Here is a 20,121-nt window from a genome sequence, read left to right on the forward strand (position 1 = left end):
GGAGTTAAAAATCTAGGTTGGACTAAGTTGGCTGGACCTAAAATTTGAGCCAGACCCAAGTATGGACCCTACTAACTGGAATCAAATGGATGCACTGTACGCATTTCATATCTATATTAAAGTTGTCAAGATTTCATTGCAAACCTAACTATCTAAACACCAGCAGTTGCGAAAAGAAAACGTCGCAAAGGAAAGTGAATATAACTACAGCGTTTTAAACATAAGTTTGTAAACACTCTCTTTCAAAACATGACTGAATACAAACACCAAACGCCAAGCGCCAACATATTACTAACTTCTTGAATACCGCTCATATAAGAGGGAACACGAAGTTGGCGCGAACGAAATGTCTGCTTCGATGTCTAATAGAAAACTAACTTGAGCAACACAACACAGGGATGAACTAAGGTCACGCGTCTAATGTCATCACAAACTCTATACACGTCAAGTAAACAGGCTGAGGTACCCAAATATTGAAGAGGTAATGTTATAGAATAAGCGTGTATGAAAGTGCACCAAAAAGAACACAACTGCGAGTGATTTTCCTTTAAGAATTCAAATTGTGACATTCTGCACGCAAGTCACAAAAAACATTAACAGTGCACTTGGGCCAGGAATGACGAATGAAAGCACCATGCATCGCTGGTTTGTTCAATTCCGTTCCAGTAACAGCATCGCAAAATAAGCCTCGTAGACACCGACCAAAATCATGTTCCGATGTGCTCCTTTGGAATAATCGAAGCATACTCTCGGAAAAGTGTTTCTGCCATTGCAGACGAGTTAGGTATACACTATACCACTGTCATCTAGTGATTCCGTGCAATTAATAAGGTACAGGGTGTCCGAGAAGTCCTTCCCTGATTACAGAAATTGATAACTCAGGCTAGAAATAAGATAGAAATATGAAACTGGTGTTGAATTGTTTACAAACTATAAAAGTTTTTGTCTGTGTTAGGTTTGTTCTGTTTTACCAAGTCTCAATTTTGTTTGTTTTAGGTTTGTAGTACGTAAGTAAGAAGCCCAAAAAGCAATGCCAACCAACCAGGAGAAGGCACAGTGTGTCCTGTGGTACCATGAGACACGATCACCAACCACGGTGCAGAGACAGTTCCAGACAACATTTGGGAGGACTCCACCTGATGTCAAGAGCATTAAAGCCTGGTATGAGAAGTTCAAGAACACAGGGTCGGTTGCTGACCTTCCGAGGTCTGGTCGACCAAGAACCTCAGCAGACACGGTGGAGGCTGTGCGGCAGTCTTTTCTGAGAAGTCCTAAGAAATCGGTGCGCAGGGTCTCACGTGAATTACAGATGCCAAAAAGCTCTATCCATGACATTTTACACAAACGTTTATTATTTCGTGCTTACAAAGTGCAACTCGTTCAGGCCTTGTTGCCCGACGACGATACACGTCGATATGACTTTGCGGTCGAAATGCTATCACGTATTGAGGACGTGTGCTACGTGCTACCAAGGGTGATCATGTGGAAGTGTACTGATGTGACCAAAACTTTTATAGTTTGTAAACAATTGAACACCAGTTTCATATTTCTATCTTATTTCTAGCCTGAGTTATCAATTTCTGTAATCAGGGAAGGACTTCTCGGACACCCTGTATAAAAGTTAGACTTGTGCCACGTAAGTTAACACCGGCCAACGAAGTCGCCGTAAGGGCTGTGGTGGCTCAGTGTTAGAGTCTCACATTAAGTGTGTGGTGTCTGGATCGTACCTGGTAGGGCTTTGTGATGGACAGACACCGTGTGCTTGGATTTTCCTGAGATTCTCCAGCTTCCTCCCAGCTTATTTCATTTCATTATCATCATTACCATCTCCCCTAGCTTAAGTGAATAGCCGTAAAATATAAATAATTAAAACACCGTCTGGAGTGTGAAATTCTTTAAGGAAAACATTGGAAACTTTCCTGCATCGGAGTGTTACTTCAGATGAAAATTGGATGTGCAATGATAATCATACACTGTCAGGACAATGGGTGGATCGTGATAACGTCCAGAATGATTTCAAGAACCACCTTTGTACCCACAGAATATATTTGTTGCTTTGTTGCTGGTATCATGGTCTATGGTGAGAATCATCTCAACCAGTCTTCCTCAGGCTAGATGAAACCATCAATGGTCAGTTCTCATGGTGGACGACAATGCTCATCCATGTATTGCGCAAAGGTCAACACATTCTCTCCATAAGTTACAGTTACAAAACCGCTTCCTCACCTACCGTACTCCCCTAATCTGTCTCCCACTGACTAGCACCTCTTCCGGTATCCCAATCCCTTCTAGAAAGGAAAAATATTATCTGATGATCGAGCAGTTAAACATGGGTAGAGGACTTCTTACTTCTTCACAGCACAAATTCCAGATTTCTTGTAGCCATGGAACCCACTCATTGATTGAGTGATGGCAAAAGTGTGTGGTTAAAGACGGCGACTATTTTGATTAACCAGGTATTGTATTTTCATTTCTTACCCTCTGGAAATGATTTTCATTACTTACCCTCTGGAAATGATGCACCTGGGTGGAATTTTATTAACACCAAACTAATACTGTACAAACAATATTTTACTCTTATATTTGGAAAGAGTTAAAAAAAATCCATGAAATAAATTTAACCCACTATGAAATACATGACCAAAGTATTAGACTTTCAAATTAAATAATTAATAAAAATTTTCAGTATGAGAAATCTCTCATTATTTCATCATGCCTTAAAATAAATAAATATTTTTAATAATGGAAAGAATATGTAAAGTAAATGTGTTTGGATTTGCTCAAGTTCGCTATTCTGAATAAGTTTAATTAACAGAATATACCTAGTTATTTCATAAATACTGTCAGAAGTTTCGGAATGAAACACAGACCAAGTGTTGACGATATAATAATATACTTTTGCAAGATGATACATGGAAGTGTGAGCATGAAGAGCACCAATCAGTTTTCAAAATATCCACATTGAGCCGGAATCTGGGCTCCCTTGGCCAGTGCGTGCTTCAAGGAGTTTGCATTAGGGTGTCACTTCTTGCAGACCACTGATTGAAGCACTGACAACGGTTCGTAGTCGAATGGGTTCAGATCTGAGCTGTCAGATGGCCAATCTGATGTGGAAATAAAGTGTGAGACGTTGGTCCGTAGCCACTCCTGTGTTGAACGTGCCTTGTGAACGGGAGTAGAATGCTGTAATACAGGGATGCAAATAACCATTCGCCCAGGGCGAGCGGTTCATCGGTGCGGGCGAGTAGTTTTTTTCTTGGGCTAGTAAAATTTTGTTGCTTATTTGCATCCCTGCTGTAATAAGATCCACTGTTGGTTCAGAAACATGATGGCACTCAGTGGTTTCACAATCGGCTCCAACATTGTGGTTTGATACTAAGTGTTCGCTGTCTTCATCCCTTGTTCACAAAAATGGAGCCATGTTGTGCCGTTGAAACTCACACCTTACCACACCATGACCAATGCTGAGTTATGGGACCTTTGCATTCTGGAAACATGTTTAACAGCAGATGATGCGTACACACGATCATTTTGAGCATTAAAGGACTGCTCAACTGTGAACAGCTTCTCGTCCGAAAAGAGAATTGTCCTATGAACATTTTCTGCGTAAAGTTTGAGGTGTGGCTTTCACCACCCTCTGCTGACATAATGCATCAGTCAGGAAGCGACCTGTAAGTTTTCTGGAGACTCCTGAGTCACAGGTCCTAACTGAGTACTCGTAACATGGTTGCTCTCGAAATGGACATCTCTCAGGACATTACTTATTGAGTTCTGACGGGATTTCGCCGAATCCTTGCAAATACGGCTTTAACTACCTGCGGTGTCCTTGGTGTCCTCAATATGTGCGGTCCGCTAGCGCTATAACTGAAACAAGATTCTCGTAATCGCCCTACTCCATCATTACACGTTCCCACTGTCATGTGCCTCACCATGGAATGAACAGCTCTGGGACCCACTTTTCTCACGATATCCAATGATACACTCACTCATGGCAAACGCCGGTCAAAATCTCTGACAATACTTATAACAAAACATCAGAATCATACATTACTGGAAACTGCGACTAATTCCCTTCTATTCAGTATGTGCTCCCTAGGTAGTGCCCAACAATTCCACAAGTTTACGGTGAGGTTTCAAAAACAGACAAACTCACAAACTCAAATTAATATGTAGTAAAAAGATGTTGCTTTATGTGTCTTATCTAATGTATCTAACTGATGAATTTCAGAAATAAACAATATGTAGTCAATATATTAAAAGTCAATATGTAAATGTATACACTCACCTTGCAGCCAATAGTGTATTTATTTGCTCAAAATAAAACACAAATGAAGAAGCCTAACGTATACGAAAGTAGTTACCTTAAGTCAAAGCCTAGAGCTCAGAGGACTAAATTCCAACCGAACCTTGTAGTGCTTCAAATTAATGGCAAAGATGACTTGTTTGGATGATTGGTTAGTTGGTGCATTGAAATTTAACGTCTCTTTCCATCATCGAGGCTAAATAAAACGGAACCTACTGTTTAAAGTGGGATTCTAACCATTACTTGAGTTTTAATCTAAGAGAAGTACTCCCACCAGAAATCGAGCCTAGGATAGTGCACATAAAATGCATGTTGACCGTTTGGCCATGAAGGGGCACATAATTTGATCGGAGTTTTACCGTTCTTTGTAAGCACCTGGTCTAGACAAAATGTGTATGTTGGCCTACAGTTTAGCGCGAGATTCGAACCATATGTACTTCCAGGGGGTTTAAAATTTGAATCTCCCAGACGAAAGGCGGAGATGCCGGCAAAATACCTACTGTCAAAATATCAACAAAGCTAGTTAAGTCCCGCCGATTTCAACGCTACAATCATTAAGTCACCGCAAAAATGTGGACTGGAACAAAAGATAATACTTTATAACTGCAAATTTTTATCACTTGTGTCCCACTAAATAGAAACAATAAATTTACTGTAGAAACAATAAATAACCGAAGTTAGCACTTCGATTAGGTTAGCGTACGCACAATCGACGCAGGACACCCAGGTTTGATTCTCGGCGGGCGCTCATGTAGTTCACGTCCTACGTTAGGTTGTAGGTCCACGTCTCACATAGCCTAGCTGGTAAAAGGGTCGCTAAACCGTAATTCAATCCGATCCATTCTATTAGGATCCCAAAATTTAACTTGTACGACAGTTGTGCTCCTTTAGAATACGTGTCAGAAGAAAACTAACAATTTGATTTTCCTTTCAGGCAAATAAATTCAATTCTACGTATTATGTCGTAACTGTATTATGGATATAACTTCAAATTTGATGTATAGCTACAATGATTGACTTATATATTCTTCGTAATCAGAGTATTCCTACCATATCCAGTTTCAACTACCGTATAGGACAGATTTCCCTAGAACTAAAAGCAATGTAAACCGAACAGAATAGGTAGGCCAGATCTCGCCAAGACACGAATGACATGAACATAAAGAAAGATTTAACACATCTGATCTTGTCACTGTCGCCGAACAACAGGCATCCGCACTATTATAAGATCATATATTGTACACAGTTTGTAAATCCCGACACCAGGTCGCCATGGCGAATGAAAGTATGAGTTTGGTGCCTAGCTTTTTCTGACGTTACTATTCCCAGTTTTACCTGCCAGCTGTACTGACGTTTATACTCTTGAATGGATTAAGAACAAATTATAATAAATTCCTTATAAAATTCAAAGTTTCTCATTTATGTCAAACCTCAATATATTTAATTCTGATGAATTACAAGTGCCTACTATGTCACTTTATTCTACGCTATGTGTGCATAGGTGTGTTTTTGCTTTAGTTAATACAATTTTCTTCCCAGATTAATCATGAAATGTGCGGCATCAAATACTCATACACAGGATTTGAAACAATCTCATCTGATGAATTAACATGTTGGAAAAAAAATAACTTGTGTTACAAGTACTGAGCCGTAACCGTGTACAGCGAGGAATGGAAATTCTGAATTAGATTACTGTTCCAATCGTACTTTTTATACCAGTAATAATTTAAGGCCAAAAAATATAGATCTATGTATCAAATTGGATTTGTATTATTCGAACACCTGATTTTCGTAACTGGTGCCTAGGTCAGAAAAAAAAAAAATCTCAAGCACTACAATAATGCATTACTATAGCCATTAAAAGCCGCCGTAGATGAAAAGGTTAGATTACTCACCAGTTTCCGATGTTGATAGATCTACTGGAACATTAAACGCAATAAGGTTTCTAGCGGCTCTTCCTTCCTCTTGGACTAACAAGCGTACTTCCTCCATTGTTCACAGAAATTAGTAACTTCAATTAAAAGAAATAGTATATGTTAATTTCAAATAGAAAATACATGAATAGTCTAAATGGGAAACATATTTCTAACACAGAACTCATTTTACCAAATTATCAAGAAGAAGGTAAATACCTAAATATTCTTAATCAATATTAGAACAATACGCATTAAATACAGTATTGTGCGCAAAAAAGATAAATGATTAAAAATATATTAAATTAATATATTAAATGAGAAGCTGGTACGAATTACACACTGATACCAGTTCTATTCATCATCTTTCTCGTTCACTATGTGGAGAAAAATATAAATACTCTAAAGCGCATTACACTTCAAGAAATTATATTTTTCTTTATGCATTCAGTATGTTATTGAGATTAACTACCCAAAAGTGGTGGAGTTTTATCGATTCACAGAAGAGGGTAACATCAACTTCACTTATCATCACTCTGCATATACGATATACTAAAGAATGTTACACTTATGGAAATGGGAAATATTTTTACCATTAGCAAAATGAATTTCTAAAATTTAACAAGGACAACCTTCGCTTCATTTCTATAAGAATAATTGTTCCATAGAATTAAACTGCTTATAGAACGTAAGGAACACATCAAAACATAATAAAGAATTTTACTGACTTCTCTTAATATTCCTAAGCACACCAATATTTTATCATATATCCTCGATATTTCAGATACGATTAGCGAGTATACATCCTCAAGTGCAAGCTTAAAACATATTATGCACGCGATAAGTTCGTCACATGCTGATTGTAGCAACTACTACTACTTCATTAAATGTATCGAAATAAAGAGAACTTGGGAATATTACAGAGGCCAGTAAAAAATAAATAAATAAACGAAATCTTTGAGTTTTACGACCCACGGTTATGCCGGTTAGGCTAAAAGAGACAGTGATGAGAAATGAATGAAATGGTGGAATGAAGAAAGTGGGAGGAAACGGGAAAACCAAGAGGAAACCCACGCACACGGTGTTTGTCCACCACAAAGTTTATTTGGCGAGGCTGGGATCGAACCCGGGACCCAAAACACCAGATGTGAACGCTCTACCACTGAGCCACCGCGACCCTAGACGCCAGTAAAATTCTTCAATACGTTCCATTAAAATCACTTCATAGGATGGCTATACAGTCTGCAGCCAATGGAAGATGATTTCTGTTCAACATACAGGACAAAGCAACCTTTATAGTGGTTACCCTCCCTCATAATAATTCAGATTGTGAATATTCACAGTATACATCCGAACTTCAAAATTCCCTATGGGTAAAGTCAATGGGGTTGAGATATCGTGATTGTGTTGTCCATTTCACACGACCTTCTCCCAATCAAGCTTCTGGAACATATGTTATAAAGCCAGCAATGCACAAAATTTCTATATGACGATAGCAAAATATGACATGTACATTTGTACAGGTAAGCAAATTTCAACCGTATGAATCAAATCAATACGAGAATGGCGAATCCATAATACTTCACTTTTTGGCTATTTTCTGCTTTTCGCTCCAGTAGTTTGTCACACTGAGATCTATACGCTGGAAACAGCTGATGATGGCTCAATTAAAAATTCTGTATTTAACGGTATATATTATATGTCGTTTTCGTCTGTAAACTGAAAAAAAAAATTAAACTTAATTCTTAAGGTTGAAATCTGCCTGCATGTATAAGTGTACAATATCATGTTTTGTCATCATATATAAATTTATTTCTCTTTCTTGTACGTACACTCATGTCCAAAATGATTGACGCACATCTATAACTGTCTTCTTGTAAGAATATAATCTGATAATGATTTTACAGGGTACTTTTAATACTGATACTATGTGTATAATCGGGAAATGTATATTTGCGGTAAATTTCATAGGAAAAGAATTATAAATACGAAAATTAGAATGAATAAAACAAAATGTTGCTAAATGAAGACGAAAGTTTTATTTTCGTTTTAATGTTCTTATTTACTGCTCTTTTGACACGAAATTTGCCATATACATGTCTTTGCCGATTATACACATACTAGCATTATAAGAAATGCAGGGCGAATTCGTTATCAAATTATATTAAAACAACAACATATTTATAGACATGCGACAATAATTTTGGACATGAGTGTACCTAAGTTCCAAACATAGCCTGTGAGACATGATATATAGGGGAAGATGGGATAATAAGAGACAAAAATGGCTGGTAGTTTGGTTTATCTTAAGAAAAAACGAAAAAAAAATCCACAGCTTACTGTATCTTTCTGTGCACAAGCCTAAAAAAAATCATTGCTTTTAGGCAATTTCTTTACCTTCCTTTCTGCCTTTCAAAAAGTGTTCACCAAAAACTTTAGGTATCTAAATTCAGTCTTTTTCGCTAAGATTCTTTTTACAATTTAATTATAAATGTTTCTTAAAAAATGGTTGCATAAATTTGTTCAGCATTAGTGATACTTCAAAGTGGAATTATTCCAGTATTCCTGGTAAATGAGCGTACCACAAAATGCGTGTCTCTTATTACCCCCTTTTTTGGGGGGAGGGCGGAGGGGTAATAAGAGACAGTCGTTTGGTCTTTCCGGGTTCGCTAACTGAAGATTAAAATTCCACTGGCCTGCTTACGATGATATTCAGGAAGTGAATAAAGTGTTTATCTTTCATTACGATCTTGTAATTTTATTAGGGAATGATCCGTTCATTGTTAAAAGAGCAGAACTTATAAATATTAAGAGACTTTATTCTATTAAAAAGAGAGAATGTTTGGTTAAAAAGTTTTGGTATAGGCAGGTTTTCTGTTTTAGGGCTTAAAGTTTCATTCTATTATTGTTAAAAGTATTCATGCAGGCTTTTTTTTATTTTGGTACAGCCTACTTAATTTTGTATAGCTCACTGTCTAAGAAGTCACTGTAGCACAAAGAGTTGTTTTACGATATAACAGAAAGAGTTGTTTTAACAAAATATATATATATATATATATATATATATATATATATATATATATATATATATATATATATATATATATATGACTACAATGTAATTCTGTCATTCCAAAATGTTCAGAATGAGTGAAAAACTTTATAAATTATGAAAGGCTGTAATTTGTAATTAAAAGCATTCAATTTTCAAGTACGACTTTCACTAACCTTAATTTTCACATGGCAATTAACAGAAAAATAACCAGAAAAAACAAGTAAAAAACAGTACGGCAATAGAATACATCTTAGGTATATCCCTTGTAACTCGTTTAGTAACAAGGCACAGCATGAAAGAAATTTGGGCAGCGTCTCTTATTACTCCATTAGGAATAAAAGATAACAACTAAAATTTAAAAAAACTATTTTTTCGCAAATCTTCCTGTACATTGGGAAGAAATAAAATAATTATCTATTGTGTTGCCTAGTAACAAATTATATATACACAGAGAATCAGAAATATGACTTGAAAACTGTTAACATTTTAAATTAGTTATTACTCCGAGTGCCTCTTATTAACCCATCTTCCGCTATGTATATAATGTCCGGCAATAATATCACACATATAAGATTTTGGGCAAAGACACTTGATAACACCTATCCCTTCAACTTCGATATAAATATCAAGTAAATGTACGTTACTAATTTTCTCCTTTTATAGCACCTATGCTTAATCCTTGGGTCCGTGATCACAAAGGTACTTTCTACATTTTTTCTCTGATTATATAAACTCGTTTGTATTAAATGTATGTTATTTGAAATAGTCTCCCAAAAAGAATAGCTGTAATAAAAATCAATCTTTATATATATAAAACGCAAACCCTAACTAAATTATTCATATCCAAGCTAAAGAAATAATAAACACTTCTGACCAGAGGATATACACTTGTTTATTAAAAACTAAATTACAGTGTAACGGTTTCGACAACTTAACGTTGTCTTCATCAGACACTAACTGAAAGAGATATCTTAGAGCGTAGATACTAAAAGTGAAAGTCCTTGTGTGCATGGGAAGACACCTGGGTCGTACTTCCCCGGGCGTCATCTTTCGGCCACCTGCCTAGACTTAATTACCCTCCCACCAGGTTGTCAACATTCATGTATGTCAATGAAGTTCATTCTTTTTTAGTGGTTATTCGTTCTTAGTTGTGAGTGGAGACAATTAATTCTGAACCACTTCTATAATTTCGTCAATCCTATTAGTGTAGAATATACACAAAATATTGATTCGTTTGGTGCCATTCGACTATTATTTATGAAGTAGGAAATTTCAGGCTTTCCAATGCTAATTAAAAAATTGTAGAAAATCACAACGAAAAAATGGGAGGTTTCGTGAAGCTGTGAAAAAAGAACATTTCAATTATCTTCTCGAACATTTTGAAGGAACATTTGTGCATTTGGAACATTTTGAAAGAACAAGGAACAAAGAAACTCATATAACAATATTTCTATCTATTGGAAGAAACATTTCAATTATCCAATAGACACACCAATATGAACACATGTTATATGAACATACATTCTACTCTAAATATAACTAAATGGGTAATTAGCTCGTTGCAAAATTTTATACGAGTTTTCAGTGTTTTCGTACGTAGCTCACCAGTACTAAGCAACAACCCTTCCAGGAACAACTATCTGAAATGTAAAATAAAATCTAAAATGTAAAATTCTGCAGCTGTCGCTTTTAACGTAAGATCTGATTATGTGTAACATATCCTATAATTATTTGCCTACAGTTAATGCTCCTAGGTGTAAGAATATTTTTTGCGCTAACTGTATATTGTTTGGTGTAATTATCTTTAGACAATAAGCCGAAAAGAACGAAACACAGAAGAGTCTCCATTCAACAATACTACTATGGAGATCAAAAGGCCCTCCAACTACCCACCAGTAGCGTAACGTGATATTCCGAAATGGGAATACCAAAGATAGTCACTTGTGCGATACAATACTACTGCAATCAGCAATACATAGCTATTCCGAGGGGAAATATAGAATTATAAAAAAAAAAAAAAAATTAGGGGTGGCTTAGTGGAGCAAATAGAAGCAAATGCGTAGATTACGTTAGAACCCAATCAGCAATTGTCTCAGCTCCTTCTTGCCACTACCGTTGTGGCGAGAAAACTCGGCTCACTGTTGTATGAAAATTGTTTTCAGTAGTTCCGTTTATTTATCGCTCGTGGGCTGCTTCTTTCTCCGTATACCATACTTCAATCTCGTTCTTTTTTTAATATATGTCGTCCCTAGAAATTTGTCATCTTGGGTCCGGAACTCAAACGCCCGTTAGTGAATATGGCCTGCGTCTATACGTATAACATTTAAAGATGCAAATAGAAAACACCAGGGTGGATTGATTTAAATCAGTCTGATTTAAATCACGATTTTAATCAAGATTTAAATCACTTGATTTTTTAAATAAAAATCGTTGATTTAAATCAAATTCCGAAATGAATTAATTTAAAATGAAAGTAAGTAAAATCCCGTTTCTCTTCTGTTATTTCGATTATGGAAGATAATAATCATAATACAATGAGACTCAAATGTATGTAAGCACAGTATGAAAACAAATGTAGGGAACAATCAGGGAAAATCCCGTTTGAACGGGTTACAAGTGAACCCTACTTTCTTCTCTTTGTAACACAGGGTTTTAAAATTTCTATTCCAACGAGGAAATCACCATGGACATTTAAGATGAAAACTCTTTTGTTTCCACGTCTATTTGTTTGTTTCCAGATAATAGGGGCGTATTTAGAGGGTTCAGATCCCCTCTCCGAAACAAAAAAATTAATAATTTTAAAATTTTGTGCGAAATTTATGTACTAAATACATAAAGTTCCTCGGGATCGTAATACAACAAATTTTGGATGCGTTAAAATATCGAATAATACTTTTGATAAAGTGGATACTTGACCCCATTGCAGAACATGCCGCGATCTGCGATGTGATCGCAGAAAATTTGCCGCGCCTGTGCAGGAAAAATTGTCAGAGGAAATAAAATAGCCAACAGAAAAGTATAAAAACGTGCCTGCTATGTATACATGTCTTAAATGCACGGACAGCTAGCATTTGAACTGTTTTTGACGTTACATAAAGCATATTTTTAACAATCACAAGTGTTTCTTCTCCTGGAACTGATCATCTTGATTTCTTTTTTCTTTCTTTTTTTTTTTTTTTTTTTGGAATTCCTGCAGGGAATTCGTGTTATTATTCAGTTCAAAATCTCTTATCGTCGCGAATTCTGTTGAGGAATTTGAAGCTTAAAATATATAAAACGATAATTATGCCTGTTGTGCTGTATGATTGTGAAACATGGTCGCTTACTCTGAGGGAAGAACGCAGACCGAAAGTATTTGAGAATAAAATCCTGAAACGAATATTCGGAACCAAAAGGAACGGAAATGAGGAATGGCGAAAACTTCATGATGAGGAACTGCATAATTTATACCATTCACCAAACATTGTTAGGGTCATCAAATCTTGGAGGCTCAGGTGGGCAGGACATGTAGCGAGAATGGAAGAAAGTAGGAATGCTTTCGAAGTTTTAACTGGAAGTCCAATCGGAAAACGACCATTAGGAACAACTAGGCACAGATGAGAGGACAGTATTAAGATGGATCTCGCAGAAATAAGAAAACAAAATAGAAACTGGATTCAGTTGACTAAGGATAGAAGTCAGGAGACATGGCATTGAACCTCCGGGTTCCATAGGTCATAGAGTGAGTTAGTTAATTTTAGGCGAAATTTATGTACTTTATATGTATTTCGTGCCGCTAGCTAGTTCCAATTGTTTAAAAATATGCCCCTGCCAGATATCAGTAACTTTCGTGAAAAGAAAAGTGTTATGTTGATATACATTGGCTGTACTTTTTCCTTAATGCTTAAGAAACATTGTTTGGGATTGAAATAGGTTAACGATTGGGAATTAGTTCAAAATTAAAACCCAATACTTTCACTTAAATGACATAATTAACATTTAATACTAATTCCTAATGTTTTTTCTTCAGTTCGCGACTTGTATTATACGAAGAAAAAGATTTGATTTAAATCAAAAAAATCGATTTAAATCAAAAAAATCAACAAAAATGATTTTTTTGAAAAAAATCATGATTTTTTTCCACCCTGGAAAACACTTAAAACAACTCAGGTGGACTGTTTCTCTGTGTCTATTTCGTTGACAGATAACCAGATACTCAAGGGTCCAAGCAATCTTTGCGAGGTGCTGGCTCTCCTGGCCTACCAGATCGGTGACCGTAATTCTACAGAATGTTTTATATTTATGCTTATGTGTGTGAGCTCCCTCAAAGAGTTTCTGGCTACGCCACTGGGCATACTATGTATTTATAATGAAGATTAATAGTTTGCCTTTAATTACGATGCATTTAATCACGATTAACGCATAAATATTTTTATACTATTATTTACATAACCGACATGCTTCAAAAAGGCATTGAACTAGCCATTTCTGGTTTGTTCTATTTCCTTGATGTTAGCGCTCGTGCGTTCTGTAGAGAAACTATAGCTTAGTTCAAAATAGATGAAAATATTTGAGAATATGCCAACTTATATCTAAAGCAAGATGTAGAATTGCAAGGGATGACGAGGAGTGAGAAAGCAAGTATTTGGGCATGCGCATTCGACAGAAAGCAGACGAAAACCCCGATGCATGCAGAACGCCTGGAAGCCCAAAGAACATAGCATACGATAAGAGAAAAAACAGAAAATGTGCATCTGAGTGACGCGCATGTTTGTCAAAGTAAGGCGAGAGAGCACATTCAGAAGACTGCAGTGGAAATATTTGTAATAATTACAAGCAAACAATTTATATATAATGAAATATGAATTTTTTCTTAACAGGGAATGCCGGCCATACCGGCGTTTCCTTATGCTACGCCACTGCCACCCACACCTTATTTCTTTATGTTATTTTCACAAGTAAAAGTAACAATGCCACAAAAATATAGATGGTTTAATAAAAATGTAGGAAATATAGCAGCATTGGAAAGCCTAAAATTTAGTTCCAGTTTAATATTGGGGAGAAATATTTATTCATGAATCAAGCTGCTGAACTACATGTACTATATATTACAATTTCAGGTATTTATTTCTAATTACTTTTTACGTTATTTTTAGATACATAATTGGTTCTGGTTGCAAGCTCCTGGAAGTATATAAATGTGTAAGCAGTTCATATTAGTTTTAGTATTTTTAAATTTTAATTGTTCAGAGGGGGGCGGGGTAGAGAGGACATACAATGTTAATATTTTTCATTCATTCTCTTTCGTGTGTTTTTCTTTTTACTTTGGCTTTCCGGCCTTGATAATTTGCTTGTTTTCATATTGTCTATTGTGTGCCCTTTATAGTAAACGATAAATACGATGGTCCTCGTTGTAGATCTTTTCTATTATTTTATACATTGCATATTTCAAATACTGATACATTTAGACCTGTGTTACGATGGGAAGTTAGCATGGTTCTAAGAAATATTGAAGTCTGAACCACTGTGATCTCTATCTGAATCGATTCTTGAGAAACTAGTTCCAATTGATATTTAATGCATTGTTCTGGAGAACCAGTTCCCTACGAATCGATTGACTAAACGATCCTTTGAATGAAATAATCAAAGTAAAAACTTGCCTACATTACAAATATACGTGTGAGCAACAAGATAACGAAGGTTAATGAAAATAAAATGTCTCGCGAATCCCCCTTTAGTCTCTCGTGCTCCCGGGATCTGCGGACCACAGATTGGGAAACACTTTCCTAGATAATTTGATTCGAGGAAATTTCATGAATTTACACAATTTGTCTCATTCTTGCTCTTAAAATTTATTTATTTATTTTGGTGTAAACCACTTGATTTAACCTAACCTAACCTAACCGAATCTAACCTAACATGTTTTATGACCCGACGGTGCTTCTACCTCCCATATTCATTTGCAGGAGCGGATACTTGAGACTACAATATTTTCCTTTAAATAAAATGTATTTTAATTGCTGACACTTGAACCGGACATTTCGTTTAAGAATTCTGTGATGAATTGTTAAGCCAATTAAGTTGCTAAATGGCCTCTTTTTTTTTATCTTTATTACTGTACATTAAGCCTTCTAGAAATGTTTGTATATACTAGACAGCTTGTCCTGTTTGATACAATATACTAGCCCCTTGGAATGGACTCAATTCTAATTCTGTAAGATTGAATAAACCACAATGCAGAATACTTCGTGCAGGTGAGAATCTACACATATTCCTTTATACAAATAAGCTGATAGTTTACAGTTGTACATATTCACTTGTTAAAAATACTGTATGGAGAAACATATTTAGGTGAAACAGTAACGCAACAAATCAGTTCCTTTTTAAGTTATATATATATATATATATATATATATATATATATATATATATATATATATATATATCCCGCATATATATATATATATATAAGAGAAACGAAGAACGAAACTTCTTTATCGGATGGCATTTAGAATCTCCCCAACTCGTTTCATGGCTCCAGAATCGAGTTCCTTGTCCTTGTCTAAATTGTGATAAAGGTAAAAAACAACGATCCCTGTAGGACTTCTAAACCCTTCGCTCGCTCAGCCATTTTTTGTGAAGTGACATTGGAGATATTATATGTGCAAGACTGGGGGAGAAACTAATAGATACTCCTCGAAAAAAAAAATGTGTAAGCGGTTTCTTAAACTGTGCAAATTGTTTTATCTTCATTGGTATTTTATTGTGAAATCACGATATAAAACGTCAAAACAATTTGACAGTATAGTTGTCAAAACTTAACCTACAACCGAAATTCCACTAACATTTTAGTATAACAATCACAATACTTAACCCTTCGGGCATTTATCCCACTAAGCCCCGGCAGCTTGACAATAATTACTTAGGAATAGGTTAGTTTTGGTTGGGTTTCTTTCACTTAGTTCATAGGTATAGCCGGGTGAGGCTTATCGGAACTTAACCCATCCTTTGAATGAAAACCCTGAGCAGAGCCATAATTTTTAAGATTATGTGAATAATAATGATCGCACTGGACAGTTAGAAAAGAGTAATTACTATTTTAAATTTTAAAAAATCTGTACACAATTATACTGTAATAGTACTTGCTATAATTGTTAATATATTCCTACTTATAGTCTTCTGCTATCTTGAAACAGCAGGATACTTCTGCCAATATGATACGCATTTAATCAAAATAAACAAACTTTCAAGTTAGGTACAAAATTTATGCGTCTTTGTTTATTGTCACTCATCATGACGCTTAAAATAATTTCTTATATCCAAATCATCTTACTATTAAATTCTTGAGACTTATGTAATTTGATCCGCAATATAGGTTTAAACGAAGCTGTTCAATAAACTCGCGCCAGAAAAAAATAATTAGTTTCGTAACATGGTTCTGTACATTTGATTTTCACGTCAGTCTGTAATCTTACAGACAAGTTATTCCAGACTCAACTTACCTTTTCCTTATAGATTTACAACAAGTTCCTGAATGTTCATGTACGCTTCAGCACTGCGTTATTATTATAATTTTTTAACTTTATGCAGATGTTTCACTATACTCCTATCTGTCTCTTTCCACTGACATTCCCATCCCACCCCTTTGCGCAATGTTGTTTTCTGGTGTTTAGTCTGTTCAGTTTGTTCGAAACAATACCGCCAGATGTCACTACTGAAAGTTTATCCAGCTTTGCCAGTTCAGAGACAATGTAAATTGTTCACAATGTAAATTACCCGCATATATAGGGTTGCCGGATTTCTTATGGGGTGTTTACACTTAGTCGATTTGCGTTCGATTCAGTTGAATTGACGTCACTTTCAACTTAATCGACCGTGTAAACAGGACTTCAACTTAATCGCTTGTTGATCGAAAGCGACTAATCGACTAGCAACTGAATTGAAAGACGTTCTATTTTCTGTGGTCGATTCTATTTTCTTCTGCTATAACACCGCAAATTGTACCAATTACTTTTTGCTTGGACATCTTTAAAATTGCCAGTCGATTTCGAATCGACCAGAGGAGAGCGAGTCGACAAGCAGCATTCAATTTCGGTTGAAACAATTGAACACATCCATCGATCTCATTCGGTCTAGTTGCTTCGATTTAGTCGGAAATGCAGCGAGTCGATTTAGCCGTGCGACTAAATCGACCAAGTGTAAACGCCCCATAACTTTTATAGGTTTATGCCTTGAGCAGCAACAAACCTATCAACAACTTCTTCAAGATCTAACGATTTAGCAGTTTTCTCCTCAATATAAAGTAATTTTAAATTCTTCAACCTATTATCAGTCATTGAATTGCATATCTCTTTGTGTAAAAATGTATAAAATGTATTTCCCTGCTTCCACTTAAATCAATCAACCACACATATTTTAAACGCTGTGATTAAATAATTACTTACTTATATTAGAAATCAATTGTATTAATGTATCCCAACTGTTTCAGGTAATAAATTCTAACATTTTCACTGTTTTGGAAAGAGGAAGAGTAAAATTCATGAATAACAAAGATGAAAATATTCACCTTGAAAAAAAAAAAAAATATATATATATATATATATATATATATATATATATATATATATATATATATATATATATATATATATATATATATGTGTGTGTGTGTGTGTGTGTGTGTGTGTGTGTGTGTGTGTGTAGGGAAAACTTTCTCGGAGTTATTTCGTTTCCTCCCATTTCATTCACGCCATTATTATCATCTATCTTATCATCACCATCCTTCTTAGCCTCGGTGTGTAATGGTGGGGCGTTAACTTAAAAAAAAGAAATAAGTTCCCAACATTGCACCCGTAGTCGGTTAGATGCTGTAGGCTATGTCTGTCTTCGGAGATCTTCCTTTTCAGAGCCGGCGGTGATTAGGCAGCGTCCCATTATGCCCCACGTATTCTAACGTATTCTAGATAAGGCTTAGATCCAGAGACCTAGTAGCGCTAGAGCAGGTGTATACCAGATAGCAGTGGCGGCGATTGGACGTTAAAAGTAAGGGGGGGCAAGACATGATCTGAATATTTGTATATAAATGTTAATATACATATTTCCCTGGTTGAAACTACATACATTAATAGGCTATTTCAGAAAAGTTGGGGGGCAACTGCCCCCCTTTGCCCCCCTAATCACCGCCCATTCCAGATAGAGCAACGCTGAGTTCACCTAACGGTGTGAGGACGCGTGATGTGCTGCTGAAAGTTAGAGTTGCAGAAAGTGTCTAAATAAAGTCGGAGGACATACTTGGCGACACAAGGAAATCACGGCATAACTAATTAGTCTATCCTTTCCTGAATGAAGACCAGAGACAAGACTGATATGTGGCATATTTCTCTCCTCCCTTATCAAATACCAGGAAGTGAAATGTGGGTAGCTGTATGATGAATGAAAATACGTTAGAATTTCTTTCTCACCTGCAAGTTTACATACGCGCACAAAACTATCTCTATGTCAGTGTTGGGTAAGTTACTTGTAAAAATGTAACGCGTTACAAGTTACTTTACTTTTTCTTAAAATGTAACGCGTTAGTAATTCGTTACTTGGCCCCAAAAAGTAACTATTACTTTACTTCGAAAGTAACGCGTTACTAACGCGTTACTTTTAGGTCCGAAACTTTAAAAATGTGGAAAAACATTATGACTCCAATTTTCCGTACTACTATTATTACCGCTATTATTATTATTATTATTATTATTATTATTATTATTATTATTATTATTATTATTATTATTATTATTATTATTATTATTATTATTATTATTATTATTGCACGTTTTGAATCGCTTTATGTAAATGCAAGGACAAATTTTTACTTGATATATGAACATTTTCATATAATGTAACATTGATAAAATGCCAAACTGCGTTAGTCGTAGGGATGGACACGAGCGAGTTTTCTTTGACATTCAATTCGACTAGAAGCAGACATCTTTGAGCTCGACCCGAGAACTCGACTCGAAAAATGTCCTCCAACTCGACTCGAATTGGGGTCGAGTTTCGAGTCAACTCGAGCCAAATCCGGTGTGTAGTTTCGAGTACATTCTTCAAGTATATTACATAGACAGTATAATTATTATCAATGACGCTATTACTACTACAACTTAGATTATTATTAATATTATTATTTTTAATTATAACAACACTGTATATTAAAAAAGGCGGTTTGTATTTGAATACTAAAAAACTAGTTGATTGCCAACCTCGGCAGTCGTGAAGTCTAGGAGTCAAGACATTGTTCACGACCTTCTGAATTTGGGTTGAGGGTCTAGGTTGAGTATTCGGGCTCGAGCCAAACACTGTTGAAAGTTATAGGGTACTGGCCAGATATCTTCAAAACTGCTCGGCTCGGGTTTAGAATTGTCAACGACTCGAGCAGCTTGGCTTACAGCTCATTCACTATCGACCCGAACCGAGCAATGGGCCGAGCCAACAGCTCAGCCAACCGTTGAGCCGAGCCAAGCTGAGTTTGTTATAAAAGATCTCTTGTGGTCTCGCTATAGAGACGAGACGAGATGCGAGCAGTATCCCCTCTCTTGAGCAACACTAAAAGTATTCCATATTACTGTTTAGCTTACATTTCCCATGGCTTTCGTTTTCCAGTGCAATCAGGCCATGGTTTCAAGACGACTTAAAACTAACGAGCCATTTATCAAACTCGACTGGACTCGAAACTCGACGCGAAAAACTGAATCGGCTCGGAACTCGACTCGAGGATATTACCCTTGACTTGACTCGAAACTCGACTTGAATTCGAGTCGAGTCGAGTTTTAGCTTGACTCGTGCTCATTCCTATGCGTTAGAAAATATGGTTGCTTATTATTATT

At 35.9% G+C, this 20,121-nt stretch overlaps 1 protein-coding gene across 2 annotated transcripts in view; it reads right to left on the reverse strand.

Annotated features, from left to right (window-relative positions):
* The window catches only part of ssp3 (SCAPER domain-containing protein short spindle 3), a 522,155-nt gene extending 505,229 nt beyond the window's left edge, over positions 1-16,926 (reverse strand). Inside the window, exons 1-2 of one of the 2 annotated variants that reach the window (XM_081747551.1) lie at positions 16,753-16,926; positions 6,199-6,314 (exon numbers count right to left, since the gene is read on the reverse strand). In XM_081747551.1, the coding sequence (XP_081603677.1) occupies positions 6,199-6,295 (97 nt within the window). In that variant the 5' untranslated portion in view covers positions 6,296-6,314; positions 16,753-16,926. The remainder of the gene's footprint in view (positions 1-6,198; positions 6,315-16,752) is intronic. The other variant, XM_081747559.1, reaches the window with a different exon arrangement.
* Positions 16,927-20,121: the final 3,195 nt, after the last annotated feature.

Source organism: Thermobia domestica, chromosome 2 (assembly GCF_964235325.1).
Source record: "Thermobia domestica chromosome 2, izTheDome1.hap1.1, whole genome shotgun sequence".
NCBI classification, from domain to species: Eukaryota; Metazoa; Arthropoda; class Insecta; order Zygentoma; family Lepismatidae; genus Thermobia; species Thermobia domestica.